Source organism: Lampetra fluviatilis, chromosome 22, assembly GCF_964198595.1.
Source record: "Lampetra fluviatilis chromosome 22, kcLamFluv1.1, whole genome shotgun sequence".
Classification (NCBI taxonomy): Eukaryota; Metazoa; Chordata; class Hyperoartia; order Petromyzontiformes; family Petromyzontidae; genus Lampetra; species Lampetra fluviatilis.
Genome location: NC_136296.1, coordinates 9275206 through 9293676, shown reverse-complemented (window position 1 = coordinate 9293676; position 18471 = coordinate 9275206). Strand labels below are relative to the sequence as shown.

General features: G+C 51.8%; 1 protein-coding gene across 1 annotated transcript in view; it reads right to left on the bottom strand.

Moving 5' to 3' along the window:
* Window positions 1–18343: 18343 nt before the first annotated feature.
* LOC144938503 (extracellular sulfatase Sulf-2-like) overlaps window positions 18344–18471 on the bottom strand; it is a 121817-nt gene continuing 121689 nt past the window's right edge. The window contains exon 10 of the mRNA XM_078866376.1: window positions 18344–18410. Within this exon, the coding sequence (XP_078722502.1) occupies window positions 18344–18410 (67 nt within the window). The remainder of the gene's footprint in view (window positions 18411–18471) is intronic.

Sequence of the window (18471 nt, the reverse complement as noted above, 5' to 3'; positions counted from 1 at the left end):
GGGCACGGCACACGAGGGGGTGGGTGGCCAGCTCCACGCCCCGCCGCCTTTTTCTCCCCAGTGCTGATGATTACACTCCGCACTAGGTACTCATTCAAGGCTGAGTTGACCTAGGGGTAGGCCTGGACCGGGACAGATATTTACCATCGAGGCATTGACTTCAAGTTGTTGTATCGGTGTGTTTCGCGTAAGGCATTCGTTTCACATTGTGCATTGGAGCAACGTGCAGGGGACTTTCCTTGGGCGCGTTCAACATTTCTCCTGCACGGCGCCATGCGCCGCCCTGGCTGGGGCAATCGAGGCCAGGCCCGCAGGCGGGGTGGTGGCGGAGGGCAGGCAGGCAGGCAGGCAGGCATGTGGAGGTCACCTGGTAGGGGTCGGTGTTGAGGTCGAAGTACTCGATGAAGCCGGTGGCGAACTCGCAGAAGAGCGAGTTGTGGCTGCTGTTGAGCGTGCGCACGCACCAGTACGTGTTGTTGTTGGAGCTCGTGCACGCGCAGAACGTGCCTTCTGTTGGAAGAAAATAAATAAAAAGTGTGTTAGGGGGTTTGGTTTTTGTTTGTTTGTGCGTTTTGTTTGGCGACGAACGGGACGACTCGAACGACGTAACGGTGCACCTCCGATTAGCACGGTTAGCTACGTACGGTGCGAAAGAAGTTCAACGTACATACATTACTCAGATGATGCTGGATGCAATTACCAGCGAAACGTCGTACTCAAATTGTAAATGTTGTGGTTTCACGCTTCAACACACCGGTGGGCTAAAGCAGTGAACTATTTGTCTTCTGTCAACGTGACACTTTTTTACTGATTGGCCGTGTCGGGTGGTGGAGGGTTACGACACATTTATACATAACGCGATCTAAACCCAAAAACGTTGATTATGTACATACATTGCGTTCACGTGCATAGCACGAAGTGGGATTTTTTAAAAATTACATCCAAAGTGATCCAGCCCAGGGTTTACATAGTTTACGCGGTTGCCTCAGCCCCGGTGACCAATGACGGTAGAAAAATAAACATTAATAGCGCTATATTCTTTTGGTATTTCGGTAAAGCCCAGTAGATAGAATAAGAAAAAATATTTTTTTTTCCTGCCCCAGGTGCTCTTCCGCTATATTTTCCACCTGATGACGATGCTTGTGTTGCGATCGAAACGTCGTGATATTGTTATTATTTTGATCATTTATTCTATCTACGTGGCTTTTCCGAGAGACCCAAAGAATATGAATTCCTGCAGTCACGAAAGCTTTAAGTCAATAATTAATAGTGCTGTGCGGCCAGCCATACCACTGGTCCCTACAAATACAAAGATCCCCCGTATAGCCTTAACAGACTGTAAGGGCGAGTGCTGTTACCGAGTGGCACCGATGAAGGCCGGCATGGCACGCGAGAGGGCGGGTGGCCGACCAGACCACCGCTCCCCCCCACCGCTCCCCCCCCCACCACGCTCCCCCCCCCACCGCTCCCCCCCCACCGCTCCCCCACCGCTCCCCCCCCACTACGCTCCCCCCCCACCGCTCCCCCACCGCTCCCCCCCCACTACGCTCCCCCTCTGGGCCCCATCTCTTCACCCTCACGAGGTGATCAAGGCAGCCTCATAGAGATGCCACATGTCCCATGCTTCTCGTTAGTGAGGCATTTGTCGCATGCTGGGTATCGGTGCGTTTTGCGTTTGCGCTGAATATTTTTGCCGCATCCTAGCCGTCATCGATCTGACCGATCATGCAAAAACTGTACTGTGCGGCGCATTACGCGAGGCATTATTGTAACAACGAAAAATATTTCACGGACTTTTTGTCAACGTTCACGATTCCCGTCACCACGGTGACCCTCCGCGTGCCAAAACCACGGCGCTAAACTCCCCACACTCGGTCCGGATTACACGCAGCAGGAGCAGCGCCCGTCGCCCCGATTCCGGCAGACAAATGCCCTCTTGCGGGCGGTCACGTGCTAAGTCACCTTGTGCCAGACAGGGGACGGCGGCTGCCACTTGAGGGCGAGGAGGAGGCGGTGGGGAATGTGCCCCTTTTAAAAATACGAGATGCGACGATTAGATTCGCTTATCTCTTGCTACGCGCTCTGGGATGCTTCCCCCACCCCGCGTCAAGGTGTGCGACCTCGATTACAAACAACTCATGGCTATCGTCGTCAAGCGACACGGGCGACCGAGCGAGCGTGACTGAGCGTGCGTGCTTATTATCGTGAGCCGCGTGCGGTGCGTGCGGTGCGTGCGTGCGTTCGTGCGGTGCGTGCGGTGCGTGCGTGCGGTGCGTGCGTGCGTGCGGTGCGTGCGTGCGGTGCGTGCGTGCGTGCTGTCGCGTGAACGCACGCGTCCAGTACGGCGGAGTCTGCCAGTGGTCGTTGTCGTGCGTGAAGCAGGTGAGGCCCGGGAAGCTGCACGCCTCGCCCTTGCGGTGCTTCTTCTTGCGCAGGCGCTTCTCCTCCTTGCGACGGCGACGCTCCTCGCGCAGCGCCTTCTTGCGCTGCTCCGCACTCCACACTCCCTTGCTGCTGCCGCCACCGCCGCACGCGAGAGAGAGAGGGAGAGAGATTGAGAGACGCGGCGGGGTAGTTGCGTGGGCCAGCAACGAGCCGGTCGCTTTGGCGGCGAGGGTTGGTGGATCGCGGGTAGGTTTGCTCGAGCTCGCAAACTCGCCCGCCGGGCTGCGAGGTGGCCAGGAGATGGCAATAGAATCACGTGGGAGCCAGTAAGCAACAACAGCAACTCGAATTCATACCGCGCCCAAAAATGGAACTAAATTTCTAGCGGCGCAGGTTTATTTTAGCCTAGGGGACACCCCCCCCCCCTCCCCGAATGGCAGTTGTCTCTGTGCGGCGCAAGGTGAACACAGAGTAGCGGGATGTGCTGTGATGTTGGTTGTTCCAATCAATTAACGTGCAAGTATCTTTTTTTGGCAAATTTGTGGATGTTTGAACATTATCTCTGCGTACACGTAGGTATTTTATCTGAATAGTTAGGTTTCCTCTCACACTAAATAACCTCCTTATGAAAGGAACTGAACAAACATATTAATGCAGAACCTGCGTAAGGATATATTCTTAAGATACTCAGTGAGGCTTTCCTTGCACAAATTACTTAATAAATTACAAAACAATAAGTTATCGTGATCATTTTGTTTGTGTGTGCGTGCACAGGCCCGGAGCATCTATAAGCAACTACATCTCAAGATGCAATACGAAGTTTAGGAGATACGCTTCAAAGAGGCAAAAGGGAGTTCCGATAAAATTACTCGATAGATGAGAGTGAGGCCCACTGAGATATACAGCTCTTTTTCAGAAGCGACCTGGCCACAAATGATACCCCGACGAAGTGGCTTATCATGTGGAAATGTATAGCAGCCAAACACTCTAAACGTGTGATGTTGATTATAAATGTGGAGGGAAAAAAACGGAGGACCTAGAGAAAATTCCACACGACCACGGGGAGAGAGAGACATGCAAACGCCAAATATACCGGTGTCAGTGTCGGGATCAAACCCACGACCTCCTGTATACCAAGCGAGGTAGTTAACATCTCACCACCGTGGCGCCCACAATAGGAAGGCCTTGAGCCTGGACTAGTCATGCCGTATTCTCCAAATAATAACGTACACTTTTTTCCCTCTGTATTTCAAGTCACAAGTTGGGGGTGCATCTTATATGGTAATTTGGAAGAGTGAATTGCCTTCCTGAGGACGTGTTTCAATCTAGTTGTTCAGAATCATTGTCCAGAAGACGGCTGTCCATGAGCGATACCTGACCACCCACCTAGGTGATAGAAGTCACCACCAGCCCTTCAGAATGATCTTCGGTGAAAACATCTCTCCCCATTGTGAAGCAGCGCGTTTGTAATCATCTTTCGGAAGATGGATCTCAATGGTTCCGTACCCTCACGTGCACTCAATATCTTAACTTTATATTTTACAATCTTGTTTCCCGCATTCTGGATTTATTTTTCAAAATGACCCCAACGTTCGGGGGAGCATCTTACTTTCCAGAGGGTCTTATAATCTCGCAGAATACCGCGGTAACTCAGGACGCGACCGAGCACAAAGGTGAAGGGATACCTCTTCTTCCCACAGTCGCACACGTCCGGGCGTTTCTTCTTCAGGTGACCTCTGACCTCCCGCAGGAACTTGATCTTATCCTGCAACGACTCAATCTGCAGAGGGAGGGAGGGATTTGCTCATCCAAATATTCATTAGCCTGTAGTCATTATTACTTACATTTTATAATTATGATTATTTTTACACGGCGTCGTTCACCCAATTTAAATCTCAAAATGCGCCAGATTTTTGTGACGCGTGCAGTTTTCACCACGGACAATGGGGAAGGAGCCGGAGCCGTCGCTACGAACATTTGCACAAGCTCTGTCCTGTATCGGGATCTTAGACCCATCTCCATCAATGACTCTTTATGCTATTACAATACAGTGCACTTCAGCTGGTGGGGTGGATCATGGGGTGAGGGCACTCAGCTGCTACCACTGCGATTCTGGGTTCAAACCTAGGTCTCCCCGGCCTCCTGTTTAAACTGGGTATTCAAGCAGAGTGGGTTGATGGTCTCAGCACCGGTCACCAAAAAAAACCTTCATCGTATTCAATTTGGTTTGCCGCTCCATTTGGTTCTGAGACTTAAAAGTGTGGGTTTGACTGTAGAAAGTTTTGGCATGGGGTTTCGTCTAAACAACTTGTTGTTGTTGTTGTTGCTCCTGTTAGTTTGCACATTCCCACGCTGTAATGCGCCGTAACTGCCGCTACTGCCGACGGCCCCTGGGCTGTGGTCATCCTCGTGACAGCGCACAATGGGCCTCGCCAGCTCAGACAATAAAGTCTGAGCGTGAGTCTGAGATCACATGCGTAGGGGAATTTAAAAGGTGTGCCTCCTAGCTGGGGATAAAGAGGCCTCTCAATGCAGGGTTGATGCACTGCTAGCTGCCCGAGTATCAATGGGACATTTCCTTACCTCGGGACTTGACGCCCCGAGAGCACAACTGGAATATATTCTGGGTGGGGGGGGAGGGGGGGGAGGGCGTAAACTTATCAGGGCCCTCTCCCTAGGTCGACTCAGGCCTAAAATGAGCAGCGGATGAGGGGAGCACGCACCTGCCGGTCCACAAAGTGACGGTGGTCCTTCCATGCGCGGACAGACTGGTACACCTCCTCGTCGCAGTGAACAGTTCGGTTGAGAAGAAAGAAGCACCTACGGTGGCAAAAAACACAAAGACAAAGATTCCCCCATATAGCTTTAACAGACTGTTGTTGAAGGCCGGCATGGCACACGAGGGGTTGGGTGGTAAGCACCACGCCCGGCCGCCTTTGTCTCTCTAGTGGCGATGTTCAAACATCGCACCAGGTACTAATTTGAGGCTGAGTAGACCTAGGGGAGGCCCAGAACCGGTTCAGATAATCATCACTGGTGTTGGCCGTCGGCGGGAATCAAACCCGAGTTGCCAGGTTCGTAGCGCAGCGCGCTAACCGCGATGCCACCACTCCCCACAAGCATACGCACACGCGACAAGCACGCACGCGGGCGGACGTTACGCGACCAAAAGAGTGTCTCGTTTGTTTCGTCTCTTCACCAACTCCACTCCGACTGTGCTATCAGCATCACGTCGAGAGATGGAGCGTCCATTTAAAACTCTCGTATGAAAATCACAAGATGGAGTACAAAAAAAAAACTAAACAGAGCTGGGCAAGACTTAAGCAAAGTTTGCAGATGTAAACATTCAAATTTGTAGTTGATATAAATATATATTGAAGTAACGCTTGTCACTATTTGTAGATCGTTCTCAATCCCTTGCTGGATAAAGGCTGTGTCGGTTCATTTTCCTCGCGCCCAAACCATGTTTCCCCCCCACAAGAACACATCCCCACTTTTCGAAGAAAAGCATCACAGAGCCTGCCGAAGGCCGGTTGAAATGTGGTATGAATGAACGCACCTATTAATAAATACATTGCCCATATTGCGGACGCGATGTTTGTTGCGCATAGAATAGCTGCGAGTAGTCTGCCAAAATCTGCAACATTTCCAAACTGGTGACCACCAGGGAACCCTTTCGGGGGAGGGGGGGGGATCAATGGCCTTGAACTGCGTTAGATGCTGCCTCCTGAACAACCCGGACTCCTGCCTCAAAGGGCATGAAGAGACCTTTTAAAATAAAATACCACACGTGGCCACTTTGCATCAATTATTCAGGATGTGACATTTGTGAACTTCAGGCTGGATCTAATCTCCGGGTTCTGAGATCAGCTGGGTGTATTTTCGTGATGTTGGTTTATTTTGTTTAACTTTATGATGGAAATATTCGTCAAGTGCGTTTTAAATTGTTCGCTATTGAAAACGTTCCCACCGTGTTGTCAGTTGATGCCTAGAGCTGTCCAGTAAGGGGCTTCAAAGTCACACCTTTGCACTCAGTCTAATTTTGTAACCATGTTGAGAGTTTGAAAACATATCATCTGTGAGCTGCATGATCAGTAAAACGTCTGCCCAACAAATAAATTCTGATCTTGTGAATCAAAACGTGAAATTAGTTTTTTTTATAGCTTTGATGTAACACGTATACAATTACAAAGTACAGACAAAAAAACACAAGCGCAAATTGGTTTTATCATAAAAAAAAGAGCCACCATGTTCTGCTAAAGAAAAATAAAACTGCGGCTTTGATATCCAAAGCGTTGCTAAAAATGGTACCCGTTGCCAAGGTGGAATTCATCAGCCAAACATCCTATACCCACAGCCTTGGGAGGCGATCATGAGCGGCAAAGGTTAGAGGTCACGACATGACTTTCTGGTGACCCCCGTGGGGTGAAAGGTCGGAGGCTGCAACCTGTGCGTGACCCTTGTGAGGTTGGGCCTCAGGGCCAGGGCAGTGGGTGTTGCCGTGGCGATAGGTGGCCGTTGGTCGCCTTCGTTGGGGCCTTGTGACAGGGCCTCGGTGCCCTCCTCCATCTCGTTTCCACTCAGGGCTGCGACACAGGCAGGAGGGGGGGAGACAGAGGAGCGTGGAAAATGCTCATGAGCAGCCAAACTCACATTTGGGTTCTTGAGCTCAAAAGGGAATGGCAGACAAACATATTTTAAAACAACCGTCGTAGTACGATGGCGGTGAAGACGATGAACAGAAACATGTTTCATTAGATCGATATACACAGTTGTTGTGGGCAAGGGTTGTTAGGGAGCAGCCGTTAAAGCTGCCAGCGCAAATACAGTCGTCTCATTAGCTGTGTTTATGTAAAAAAAAATAATTTAAACTTGTAACGCGCCGTCGCACAGCATTCCCTCGCTCTCGAAGGGAGACAAAGGATGACTCAGAGGCATGAGGAGGAGGAACCACAGACGAGCGGGGAAGGCAGCAACAGCCACGTGGTGACCTGGCACCTAATATACCCCCCCAAGCTCTGTGGGTCTTCTAACTATGAAGGTGTTTTCAGCCAATTAATGCGCGTTTGCATGTTGCCATCTCCTGGCCAATGTTACCCCCACCATGATTGTCTCCCACACAGTCCCAAATGCTACTCTTGACACCCCTAAGTCGACTTAGGGGAGAGCCGGCGATGTTTACGCACAGGGCGCTGGGTCTCCCCTAAATCCACGGCCGGGAATCAAACCGAGGACCGTGCGGTCACGGTGCAGTGCGTGACCACTGACCAGGACACCGACGCTCCACAACACACACACACACAAGCAAAATGCAACTTCTCCATTGTCGTCATGAAGACTGTAGGGGAAATCAATGTTCGCTAACACCTATAGATATAAATTGGCGCAGGTGCTGTTAGCGGGCACCTATTAAAGCCGGCATGGCGCATGAGTGGGTGACGTGGCCAGCGCCACGCCTGTTTACATTTGTCTCCACAGTGCTGATGTGTGTGCATCGCACTGAGTACTTATTTAAGGCTCAGTTGACCTAGGTGAGGCCCAGGACCAGTGCAGATAGTCGTCGCTAACTTGTGCCGTAAGGGGGATTTGAACTCGGGTCGCCAGGTTCGTAGCGCAGTGTGCCGACCACTACATTACACACGCCCACAACAAAGACAAAGATCCCCCGTATAGGCTTAACAGACGTTTGGGCCAAGTGCTGTTCACAAGCACCAATGAAGGCCGGCATGGCACACAAGAGCAGGAATGGCCAGAACCACGCCCAAGCCACCTTTGTCTCCCCAGTGGCAATGTTTACGCACTGCACCAGGTACTCATTTGAGGATGAGTCGACCTAGGATAGGCTCAGGAGCGGTTCAGAAAATAGTCACTGTTATTGGGCGTGAGCGGGAATCAAACTCGGATCGCCAGGTTCGTAGTGCAGTGTGCTAAGAACTACACATCCTCTCCCCAAACCCACAAACACGCCGACACAGATTCATGCATGCGTACTTCAGTACCCGAATAATTCAGCCGCAATCGTTTTGCAAACCACAATTGTTGTGGTCTTTTTTTTACGTTAGCAAGTTGCCCGTGCGACGTCACCCACCTCGCTTAGCATCCTCCTCGAAGATCAGGTCGAAGATGTCATCGTTGCCTTGATCTTCTTCATCTTCGTCACCAACAACATCATCGTCGCCAGCGCCATCGTCGCGATCTCCACCGTCATCTTGCTCGCGTTCGCCATCGCCCTCGCTCACCATCGCCTCGGGGTCGTTGTGCCGATGATCCAGGACGGGACGTTCCATCGTCGAGCTGCTCGCGGCCGGGCGGTTGGAAGCGGTGGCCGTGGGACTGCTGAGCTCCGCGGGGAGGCCCGCGGTCGCGAGAGGGGCGGCCGTGCGGGGGGCGGCCGTGGGGGAATCCGTGGCGTTGACCCCGGTGGGAAACGCCGGTGTCGGCTCGTCAGCTTGGGCCACCACGTCCAGCGAGACGGAGCGGAGGGCTCGGCCGCGACTCAACCGCGACTTCAGCCCTGGGGGGGGTGAGGAGGGGGGGGGGGGCGGGAGGAGCAGTGGTGCAGCGGTTAGCGCGCTGCGCTATGAACCTGGCGACTCGAGTTCGATTCCCGCTCACGGGCAACACCAGTGCACTGGTCATGGGCCTCCGCTAGGTCGACTCAGCCTCACATGAGTACCCCGGTGCGGTGTATAAACATCGCCACGGGGGAGACAAAGGTGGCCGGGCATGGTGCTGGCCAACTACCCCCTCGTATGCCACGCCCGCCTCATAGGTGCTACTCGCTAGCAGCACTTGCCCCAACATTTTGCTGGGGAGGGAACGCACACACACACACAAGGCTCTGCTCACCCCGTCTGTGCGTATGTGTGCGTGACGGCCGTACATCTCACGATGCCTAATGGTCTTGATGATAACGGCCGCATGGTGTCGCTCTGGCAGGTTGCCACGTCGCACGTGATGACTGAGACGTCGGCGCATTTCGCTGGCAGAATTTGTACGACGCGGATCTGGCTCATTGTGCTTTATCACCATCATCGTTATTGCGTTTATACGCGTGACTAGGCGTATAGCTGAAAGTTGTTAATGTAATGATGCGTCAATTAAACGATTCAATATGATTCTTATTTGTATATTTGATTTTTTGTGTTTTTTTCTATGCAATATTTCCTTCCACTTGTATCCCGATTGCGCGATCAGCATCACGTCACGTGAAAAATAATCCATTGGGATCTCTTGCAAAGAAACGGAATCCTTCATGTGCGAGAATAGCCTGAGGAAGCGGATCTCACAGAACTACCTCTTGAGACCCATAAATACAGGTTTTTTGGGTTAGATTGCGAAGATTGAAAATGCTTCGTTAAACCCGCCACCACCCAACACAGCCAATTAGTAAGGTTTGTCACGTAAACAAAACATACCAATGCATTACTAATACAGCACACCGGTGTGTTGGAGAGCCAAGCCACAACATTTACAATCTGAGTACGACGTTTCGCCAGTAATTACAACTAGCTTCATCAGGCGACAGCACTAGGGGGCAGCACTTTCCCACCCACTCTGCGAGTAACGTTTGTCCCACGATAGTCAAACCTAGAATTGCATTTTTTAGAGGTGGCATTTAGACAAATTTGAAACGACAAATTTCGATGGGTCTTTTTTTTCCTACTGGTATAACACCATCGACTCATGGCTGCCAGATTTAAATCTAGGATCAGCGGTGCAAGCCCAGCACTCTGACTTTTGAGTCACCCGGCCATGTTATAGGCCTAACGGTTTTTTTTAATACACCTGGGATTCATTGCACGACGATGCTGGAACAGAGACGAGTTCATTAATTAGACGTATAAATACGAAGCATGTCCAGGTCAGAGTTCACCTACCCCACGATTCAATGTATTCTCCCAATCTGGTGCCAGCAATCAATTTCATTCTGTCCCGTCTCATCTCATGTTGTCGTCTCCTTCATGCGTACCATTAGCCTAAAAGCAACATTAGCATCTCATTCTCATGAGATGTAACCAATAAGAATATTAATCGATAGTATAAATTATAACCGATGCTTACACGCAACATTTCTGAGCAGCGAGTCTCGGTTATTCATCACCGAGCTCGTGAATCGCTGATAAGCCTAACGAGCGGGCTGCGTGCCAAATGATGTACTGCCGAGAGCGACCAGCAGATGCCAGAGCAGACGTGAGATAGCGGCTAAGTTTATGGAGCCCTTGCAAAACAGCCAACGCTGGCAGGCAAGGATTCAACATCGCAGAGAACAAACGGAGCGGCTGCTCATCACCTGTGCTCGCTCCCTCCTTATGAAGATAAAATATATAATAGGCGATGTTTCGGACAATGGCCCTTTTTCAGAGGACACACAGAGTGTCCTCTCTGTGTGCGCTGTGAAGAATGGACATTGCCCGAAACCCTGCCCGTTATGTGCTCTCATTTTTTATTTCGAAGGCAGCGTTATCGCCGATTCGTTTTTGTCATCCGTGCTCGTGCACCACTGCCGACGACGCAGCGTTCCCTGACTCAGCAAGGCCACAGACGCACAATGCAGGTTGGGGAGGGTGAGGTGGGTGGGTGAGGTGGGTGGGTGGGGGGGCAACTCACGGAGAGAGTTCCCCGCGCCCTGGACAGCAGCAGGAGGCTGTCGCTTCTTGTGCTTCCGCCCGAGCGCTTTGCCGAACCTCGCCGCGTTTCCGCGACCGAAGACGTCGTCCGGCTCCCCGCCGACGCCCCTCGTGCCGTCGCCGCCGTCGTCATCGTCGTCATCGCCGCCGCCGCCGCCGTCGTCGGGGCACACGCACCACGGCTGCGGCAGCGTGCCGGCGTGCCGGGGCAGCTTGCGGGAACGCCGGGACGACAGCGCTCCGTGCGGGAGAGGGGGGCGAGCGCCGGGCAGCTCGTGGCCCGGGAACGAGCTGCGGCACTTGTGGAGGCGCAGGCGGCCCACGGCGTCCTCCGCGCAGTGCCACTCCTGCCGGCCGCGTGCGCAAAGAGAAAGGTCACCCTGAAAGTTTGGTGCACGTTTACGGGGTTCGCTCAACGCCCGCGACGCGGTCGCGTGCTGGAGGATCGCTTGAGCGTGGATGTCTCTGCAACCGGTGGCGAGCAGTTGCCCAGCCGGTTGAGCGCATGGTGGACTTCTTTCGCACCGTACGTAGCCAGCCGTGCTAGTCGGAGGTAATCAGAGGCGCAGCAGAGAGAGACATTCAAGCGACCTTCTTGGTGATTTGTAGCGATGTATTTCATCAGGTGCACATTTGCTCGTTATGATTGGTTGTTTGAATCCTGATGTAGGGGCGAGTGGTGGGGGTCGGGGGTAGAGATACCCAGATAAGAGGCGGGGGCTCTGCTGTAAAGGGCTTGGCCACACAATTTAGCCACGCCCTTTTTGCGTAACTTCTCACTAAGATGTGGACAAAGCAGTCGCAGGCGATGATTAAGTCGCGCGATCTTGAGAGCGATAAGGTTTTGGATTGCGCAACCGATCACTAATGTGTACATCCACGTACATGTGCTTGGCATGGTGGGCAATGACACTCGACATGCTGGGTAATGGCCTGGTTAAAGATTATCTTTGACCACAGGTTCATCACAGCCGGGCATTGTTAAAAATCCCTCTACCTGCACTGTGTCTTCGCTCTGCTCTTGGCAAGAAAGTTATTTACGAATCCCCGTACCAAATGTGACTTTCCACCCCGACGAATGAAGCAAAACCCCGTCCCGCACAAAGAATCTCTGTGAGCTGAATACATACATTCTTGGCGCCAGGCCCCGTGCAAATGCCACATCGTTTCCCCGGAAAGTGTGCGGAAAAAAGTAAAAATTTTTGTGCGTGCTTCAGATTTAATGTTTGCTGCGCCCTAGTTTCAAAATCAGACTTCCAGGGTGACCAGATTTAGCCGCTCCCATGGCGGTTTACGAAGCGACCCTTGTCGGGAAGACGTTTGGCAGAGGAACGCGACGGCCGTCGACACTCCACGACACTACAATGACCTTCTCTCGCGGGACGTTCCACGGGCAAACATCGGACACTGTGGTCCTTCATGCACGCGTTATACCCCCTCCCCCACGTGAGCGTACGTGTAGCAGTTAACCGCTCGTTGAGCACTACGTGTTCGGGCTTTAAGCGGCAGATCGAATCATCGATTGATGTTGATTCTTAAGCCGACGATACGGGGATTGCATCACGCGCGTGTTGTTTTGTATTAGTTTACGCCTCATTTAATGGACTCGCGTGCACCGCACAGTCGCTGGAGGCCGCTGTCATGGCTGTAATGGTCACTAGGGCACATTCCAGAGGTCGCCGGCAGTTGAAACGATTGGCAGGTTTATGGAATTCCACACGCCACCTTTGTCCACCCAGAAGTATAAATGGGTTCACCGCATATGGTTGGCAGGTCGTGTGTGGGTGGGGTTAGAATGTGGGGTATTCCCACCTTTTGCACGAGGTATGGGCAGCATCAGAGAGCAGGCCCAAACACCCTCTAGAGGGGCTGTTCAGAGCTGGCTCTGGTGGAGGCCCTTCTGCCAGCAGTGGCGTGAGCAAGCATTTGCAGGGCCGCGCCTTTACCCTTTGCTATCTTTATATTTCTCTCGATGATATTGAAGTTGTGTTATTGGCACCGTGTCGTCAGAAGGAGACATTTCTGTTTAGGGAACTTTCGCAGCGAGCAGTGCATCTCCTTGCCCCTGCAATAGATATATTTTTTTAATTCATCAACACTTAGACACGCAGCTTTTATAAGCCTTGCACGGAGTGTTTCGTCGCTTGTCTATCACATCGCAGCCAAAGTTTGAATTCGCAAAGAGGGATTTAATTACGTTAAATTACGAACATAATTTACGATAATGTGTGTTTTTTTGCGACCGGTTTAATCTCGGGCTGCTGAAACCCAGATTCAAACGCAGGTTTTCAGCTCAATGGTGTCGCTTTAGCGTGCTGACGTGGTGTGAGCTCAAACGAGCCACCTGGCCTGGCTCTGGCTCTGTATCCCTTATTACGAGTGCGGTTCGACTGCCAAAAGCGATGAAGGTAGTAATCTCATTAGGTGCTAAACTAAGCACGGGTGCTAATTAACCCTCCCGCTACCTCACAGTGAGTTCTGGATCAATGACATTATTAACAAAATAATTTTTTTAAAATATAAGTTCGCAAGCATCCGCTGTTGGGGGGGGGGGGGGGGTGATTTGATTAATTGCCATAATATCCACAACTATTAAAATCCACTCTCCTATCAAGGTGCAACCACAAAGACACAAACAGACAACGCGTAAGCACTCCCCCGAAGTCGGTTTAGTTAATCGCGTGAGCGACAGTAAAGGTTTGCAGGGCGAAACACGAGCGCAGATGCGCCGGCTGCCACTGAGTCGGCACGTCTCCCATTAGGACGCACTAACCGCGTCAGGCCCTATTATTTTTTGCCAGGGCTGGTGCAAATCTAAATGCGGGGCTCGTGCCAATGTGACCCTTTCAAGCTGCTCGAGTCACCCATTAAGAGGTTGGGGGGGGGGGCGGCCTTCCGTTGTCACATCAAACGGAGTTTGCATTCGTCTCGGCTCGTCTGGGCCGCACGAGTACGCGGCGAAGCCACCGCCACTAAAATCCCGACGCATTGCGCCTCACCTCGTGGTATATCGCAGACTCTCCGAGCTGCACTGAGCCGAAGCGTGATGAGGGTCTTGTTGCAGACAGTGACAGGATTCGTAATTCGCTTTTGGGTCGGGCCATGTAAAGACCTGGCTAAATGTGTGTTCAAAGACCCTCCACCGCCCGACACAGCCGAACACATTAGGTTGTCACGCGCGGCCGGCAGTTAAAGGGCGGGCAGATTATGATTGCAATTCTCACGACAAAATGTAGCAATTAAAAGATAATGATGTTTCTGGTTTCCGGGAGGTGAAACAATAATACTGTAACTGGCGCTTTGTTAAACGCTTGCTACACAACGTGACAATTAAATGTGTTTCGCCATGTCAGCGGGCGGTGGTGGCGGAGGGGTGGGGGATCTTTTGACACAAATTTTGTCCCAGATTATTACGTGGCCTGACCCGAAAATCATTTATGAATCAGGATCGAGCCTGATTCGTACTTGAATAGGAGAATGCCTGGGGATATCGGCTGGTGTAGGCTTGGGCTGCGAGGTGGCTTGGAGGTGGAAGTCCAGCAGTGTATTGAATCTGTCTGTGCAGGAGTTTTGGGTGTTGTATGAATGTTTAACACGTAGGCTTTCGCGACCAATATTATTCATAATCAACTTTTTGGGTTTAGATCGCGTTATTAATCAATGTGTCGTAACCCTCCACCACCCGACACGGCCAATCAGTAAATAAGTGTCACGTTGACAAAAGACAAAAAGTTGACTGCTTTAGCCCACCGGTGTGTTGAAGCGTGAAACCACAACATTTACAATTTGAGTACGACGTTTCGCTGGTAATTGCATCCAGCATCATCGGGCAATTAGCCAGAATGTCGGGTGGTGGAGGGTTACGACACATTTATAAATAACGCAATCTAAACCCAAAAACGTTGATTATGAATGATTATGTTGCATAAATGTTGAACTTATTTTGCACCGTACCTGGAGACAAACGAGTGGTTTGTCTCCAGGTACTCTAGTTTCCTCCCGCTTTGTGACACGCTCATTAATAGCACCGGCCACAGCCAAACATCCAAATGCAGAACCTGCCTGGCCTAACCCTGGGTACATAAAAGGCATTGTTTTCATATGGCCATGTAAGCTGGACCGATACCGAATTATTGATGCGTTGAGAATTATCATGTGGATGCGATTGGGTGGTCTTCCGGTTTATTCGTGACCAGAGTGGAAATGTGAGATGCGATTTTTTAAAATGTATTTTCTGGATTTACCCGGGAAGGTTTCAGCAAGTCTTGAGACCAAATTTCAGGAAGGGTTTTCATCGGATATTTAACCAATTTATTATAAGTTGTCGTGCTTCGTGTGGAAGGAAACCAGAACGCCCGGGGAAAATCCACAGGTGCACGGGGAACATGTTTCAACTTATCGCAGATAAGTCAGCAACCTACTTGCTGCACTGCTTTGGTAGGCAGCTCACTGCCCCGCGGACAAACGAGCGTCTCTTCATGACCCACAAACCCCAAACTCAAAGGCGCTAAATTACAAATTGAAAGCACGCACCACCGATGATTGGCAATGCATCATGGTGCAACATATGCGACACATTAATGGCATGAGGGCAATGCTGTAGTGCGTTAATGAGCGGAAAAGGGGCTTGTCAAAAAATGATAAACTAAGGTGACGAGGGCACGTGATTAGAATAGATCCGGGCGGCATCAGCAGTCACGCTAGGGTAAGCAGATATCATTATGGAGGCAGCTACAGATCTATGTGGGTCACTTAATTCTGGCTCCTGTCCGAAATGACCCCACGAGTGCAAGGGGGACCGGCGCTAAGGACACCACGATCGACCTCACAAGGGGAAGGGGGGGGGGGGATTTAATGAACGGTTACAAAAATTATGCGACGATGGTCGAGATGGACGCTTATATCCAACGAGACCGCAGCGGTAGGAGAAGAGAGAGCGGCGTTTGATTATCGGCGCGGCGGGGACATTTCATTTAATTTGAGGGGTGATGAGTCGTACAGCGTGCGCGCGTGTGCGCGTGCCCCGCACGTCGCGAAAAGGGGCGGCTTGTCGACATCGCAGTCAACACGGGGGCCTGCCCTAGGTTAGGCGGAGTGCCGTTCACACGCGTGCACGCTCCAAATGAATATGGAGTTTTAAAACGTACTCCGCTAATTGCAATGTGTTTTCGATTAAATCGCCTCATTATCCACCGTTCAACTTTGAAGCGTGCTCCGATTCTAATGGGCTCTGGCAGCCAATACAAATATTCTGTATTACCACTCGCACTTGATGCTTGAGACAAACATCAACATGACCTCTTCATTACATCTCCTCTGCCAGAGCGGTGCAGTGGTTAGAGCGCGTGGCTTGCCGTTGGAAGACTGTGTGAGCTCAACTCACGATGGCAGTGAGGTTCAGAAAATCAGTGCCGCTAACCTATAATTAAAACGTCATCTTGGAACATGCACAGTATTCTCTCGCTCACAAGGACAGCGGGAAGTCAACGGTGGTCTTCCTATCCTGAGACTCACCCCAGCCCATAGGAATGTTGAATTTCCGCTACTGGTTCAGATCCGTGATACAACATGAACACTGCCCACACAGTCACTACCACGTGGCATAGTCTGTGCAAAACTTGTTATTGAACAGATATTATTGGCGGCATAGCCAACCGTTCGTAGCCAACTGTGCTCATCGGAGGTGTGGGGGGAGGAAAATAAAACTAGGGGCCACAAGCAGTTCTGCAGAAATTAGTTTTCAATCTAGGTGATTTAAAGGTGCATCGCATTGCAGCCGGCCGCAGAAGCGCATGGGAAAACGGGGCGCAAGTTTTGTTCGATGGTGAGATCAGCTTTATACACACGACAAAGACAAAGATTCCCTGTAGAGCCTTAACAGACTGTTGGGACGAGTGCTGTTTGCGAGCACCTATGAAGGCCGGCACGGCACACGAGGGGGTGGGTGGCCAGCACCACGCCCGGCAGCCTTTGTCTCCCTAGTGGCAATGTTTCCACACCGCACCAGATACTCATTTGAGGCTGAGTCGACCTAGGGGAGGCCCAAGACCGGTTCAGATAATCGTCACTGGTGTTGCCCGTGAGTGGGAATCGAACTCGGGCCGCCGTGTTTGCAGAGGGAAGTGAACGCTAAGAGCACTCGCTCCAATGCGTGCGAATACACCAACGTACACGCACTCACCTGCCCTGGCTGCTGGCAGGCGGTCTGATACTCGGAGCGCGAGCACACCTCCTTGAGACGCTCCACCTTGGGCAGCTGGTTGGTCGCTGGCGAGGTGCCCTCCTCCTTCTTACGCAGCATCTTGCTGCGGTGGCATGGGAGCAAGGGACGCAGGCACCACACACGCACCGCACACACAACACAAGCACACACCACACACACACGCACCACACACGCACCACACACTCACGCACCACACACGCACCGCACACGCACCGCACACGCACCACACGCACGGGACATGCAACACACACACAAACACACGCACCACACACGCACAAACACACGCACCACACACACACCACACACGCACAAACACACACCACACACACACCACACATGCACCACAAGCACGGCACACACAACACACACGCACAAACACACACCACACACGCACCACACACGCACAAACACACACCACACATGCACCACAAGCACGGCACACACACCACACACGCACAAACACACCCCACACACGCACCACACACGCACAAATACACACCACACACACACACACCACAAGCACGGCACACGCAACACACACGCACAAATACACACCACACACGCACCACAAGCACGGCACACGCAACACACACACACAAACACACACCACACACGCACAAACACACACATGCACCACACACGCACCGCACACGCACCGCACACATACCGCACAGGCAACACGCACGCGCCACGCACACCACACACACGTACCACTCATGACGGCGAACTGGGAGCCCGCCGAGCGCAAACGCGTTGCACTGTGATGTTGCAGCGTGGAATCAAACGACGCCCGTCAAATCTACGAGGTCGCGCCGGTTTCGATTCGATCTCCCGCCTTTGTCCACCCAGCGGCGTAACTTTGGCAGATTAGCCGAACAGCGGGTCACGTGTGGTGGGGTAAAGTATGAGTATTCCACCCCTTCCAAGAAATTTGACCGGCATTGGAAGAGTGGGCCAAACTAGAGGAGGCTCATCTGCCAGCAGTGGCATGAGCAAGCGATTGTAGGGCTGCGCCTTATTCAGTCAAGCTCACAACTTGAAGGGGGCTAAGGGTAAGATCCGTCTGAACACATGAGCAGTCATACCCAGCCGGAGTCCACAGAACTTACCCTCTTTCAACGAGGAATGAGTCTCTCCAAACGATCGGCTTTTTCACACCAACAGAACGGAACCTGGAAAGAAAACACAGCGACAATTACCAAAACACTCGCTCCCCCACCCTCTCGCTCGCTC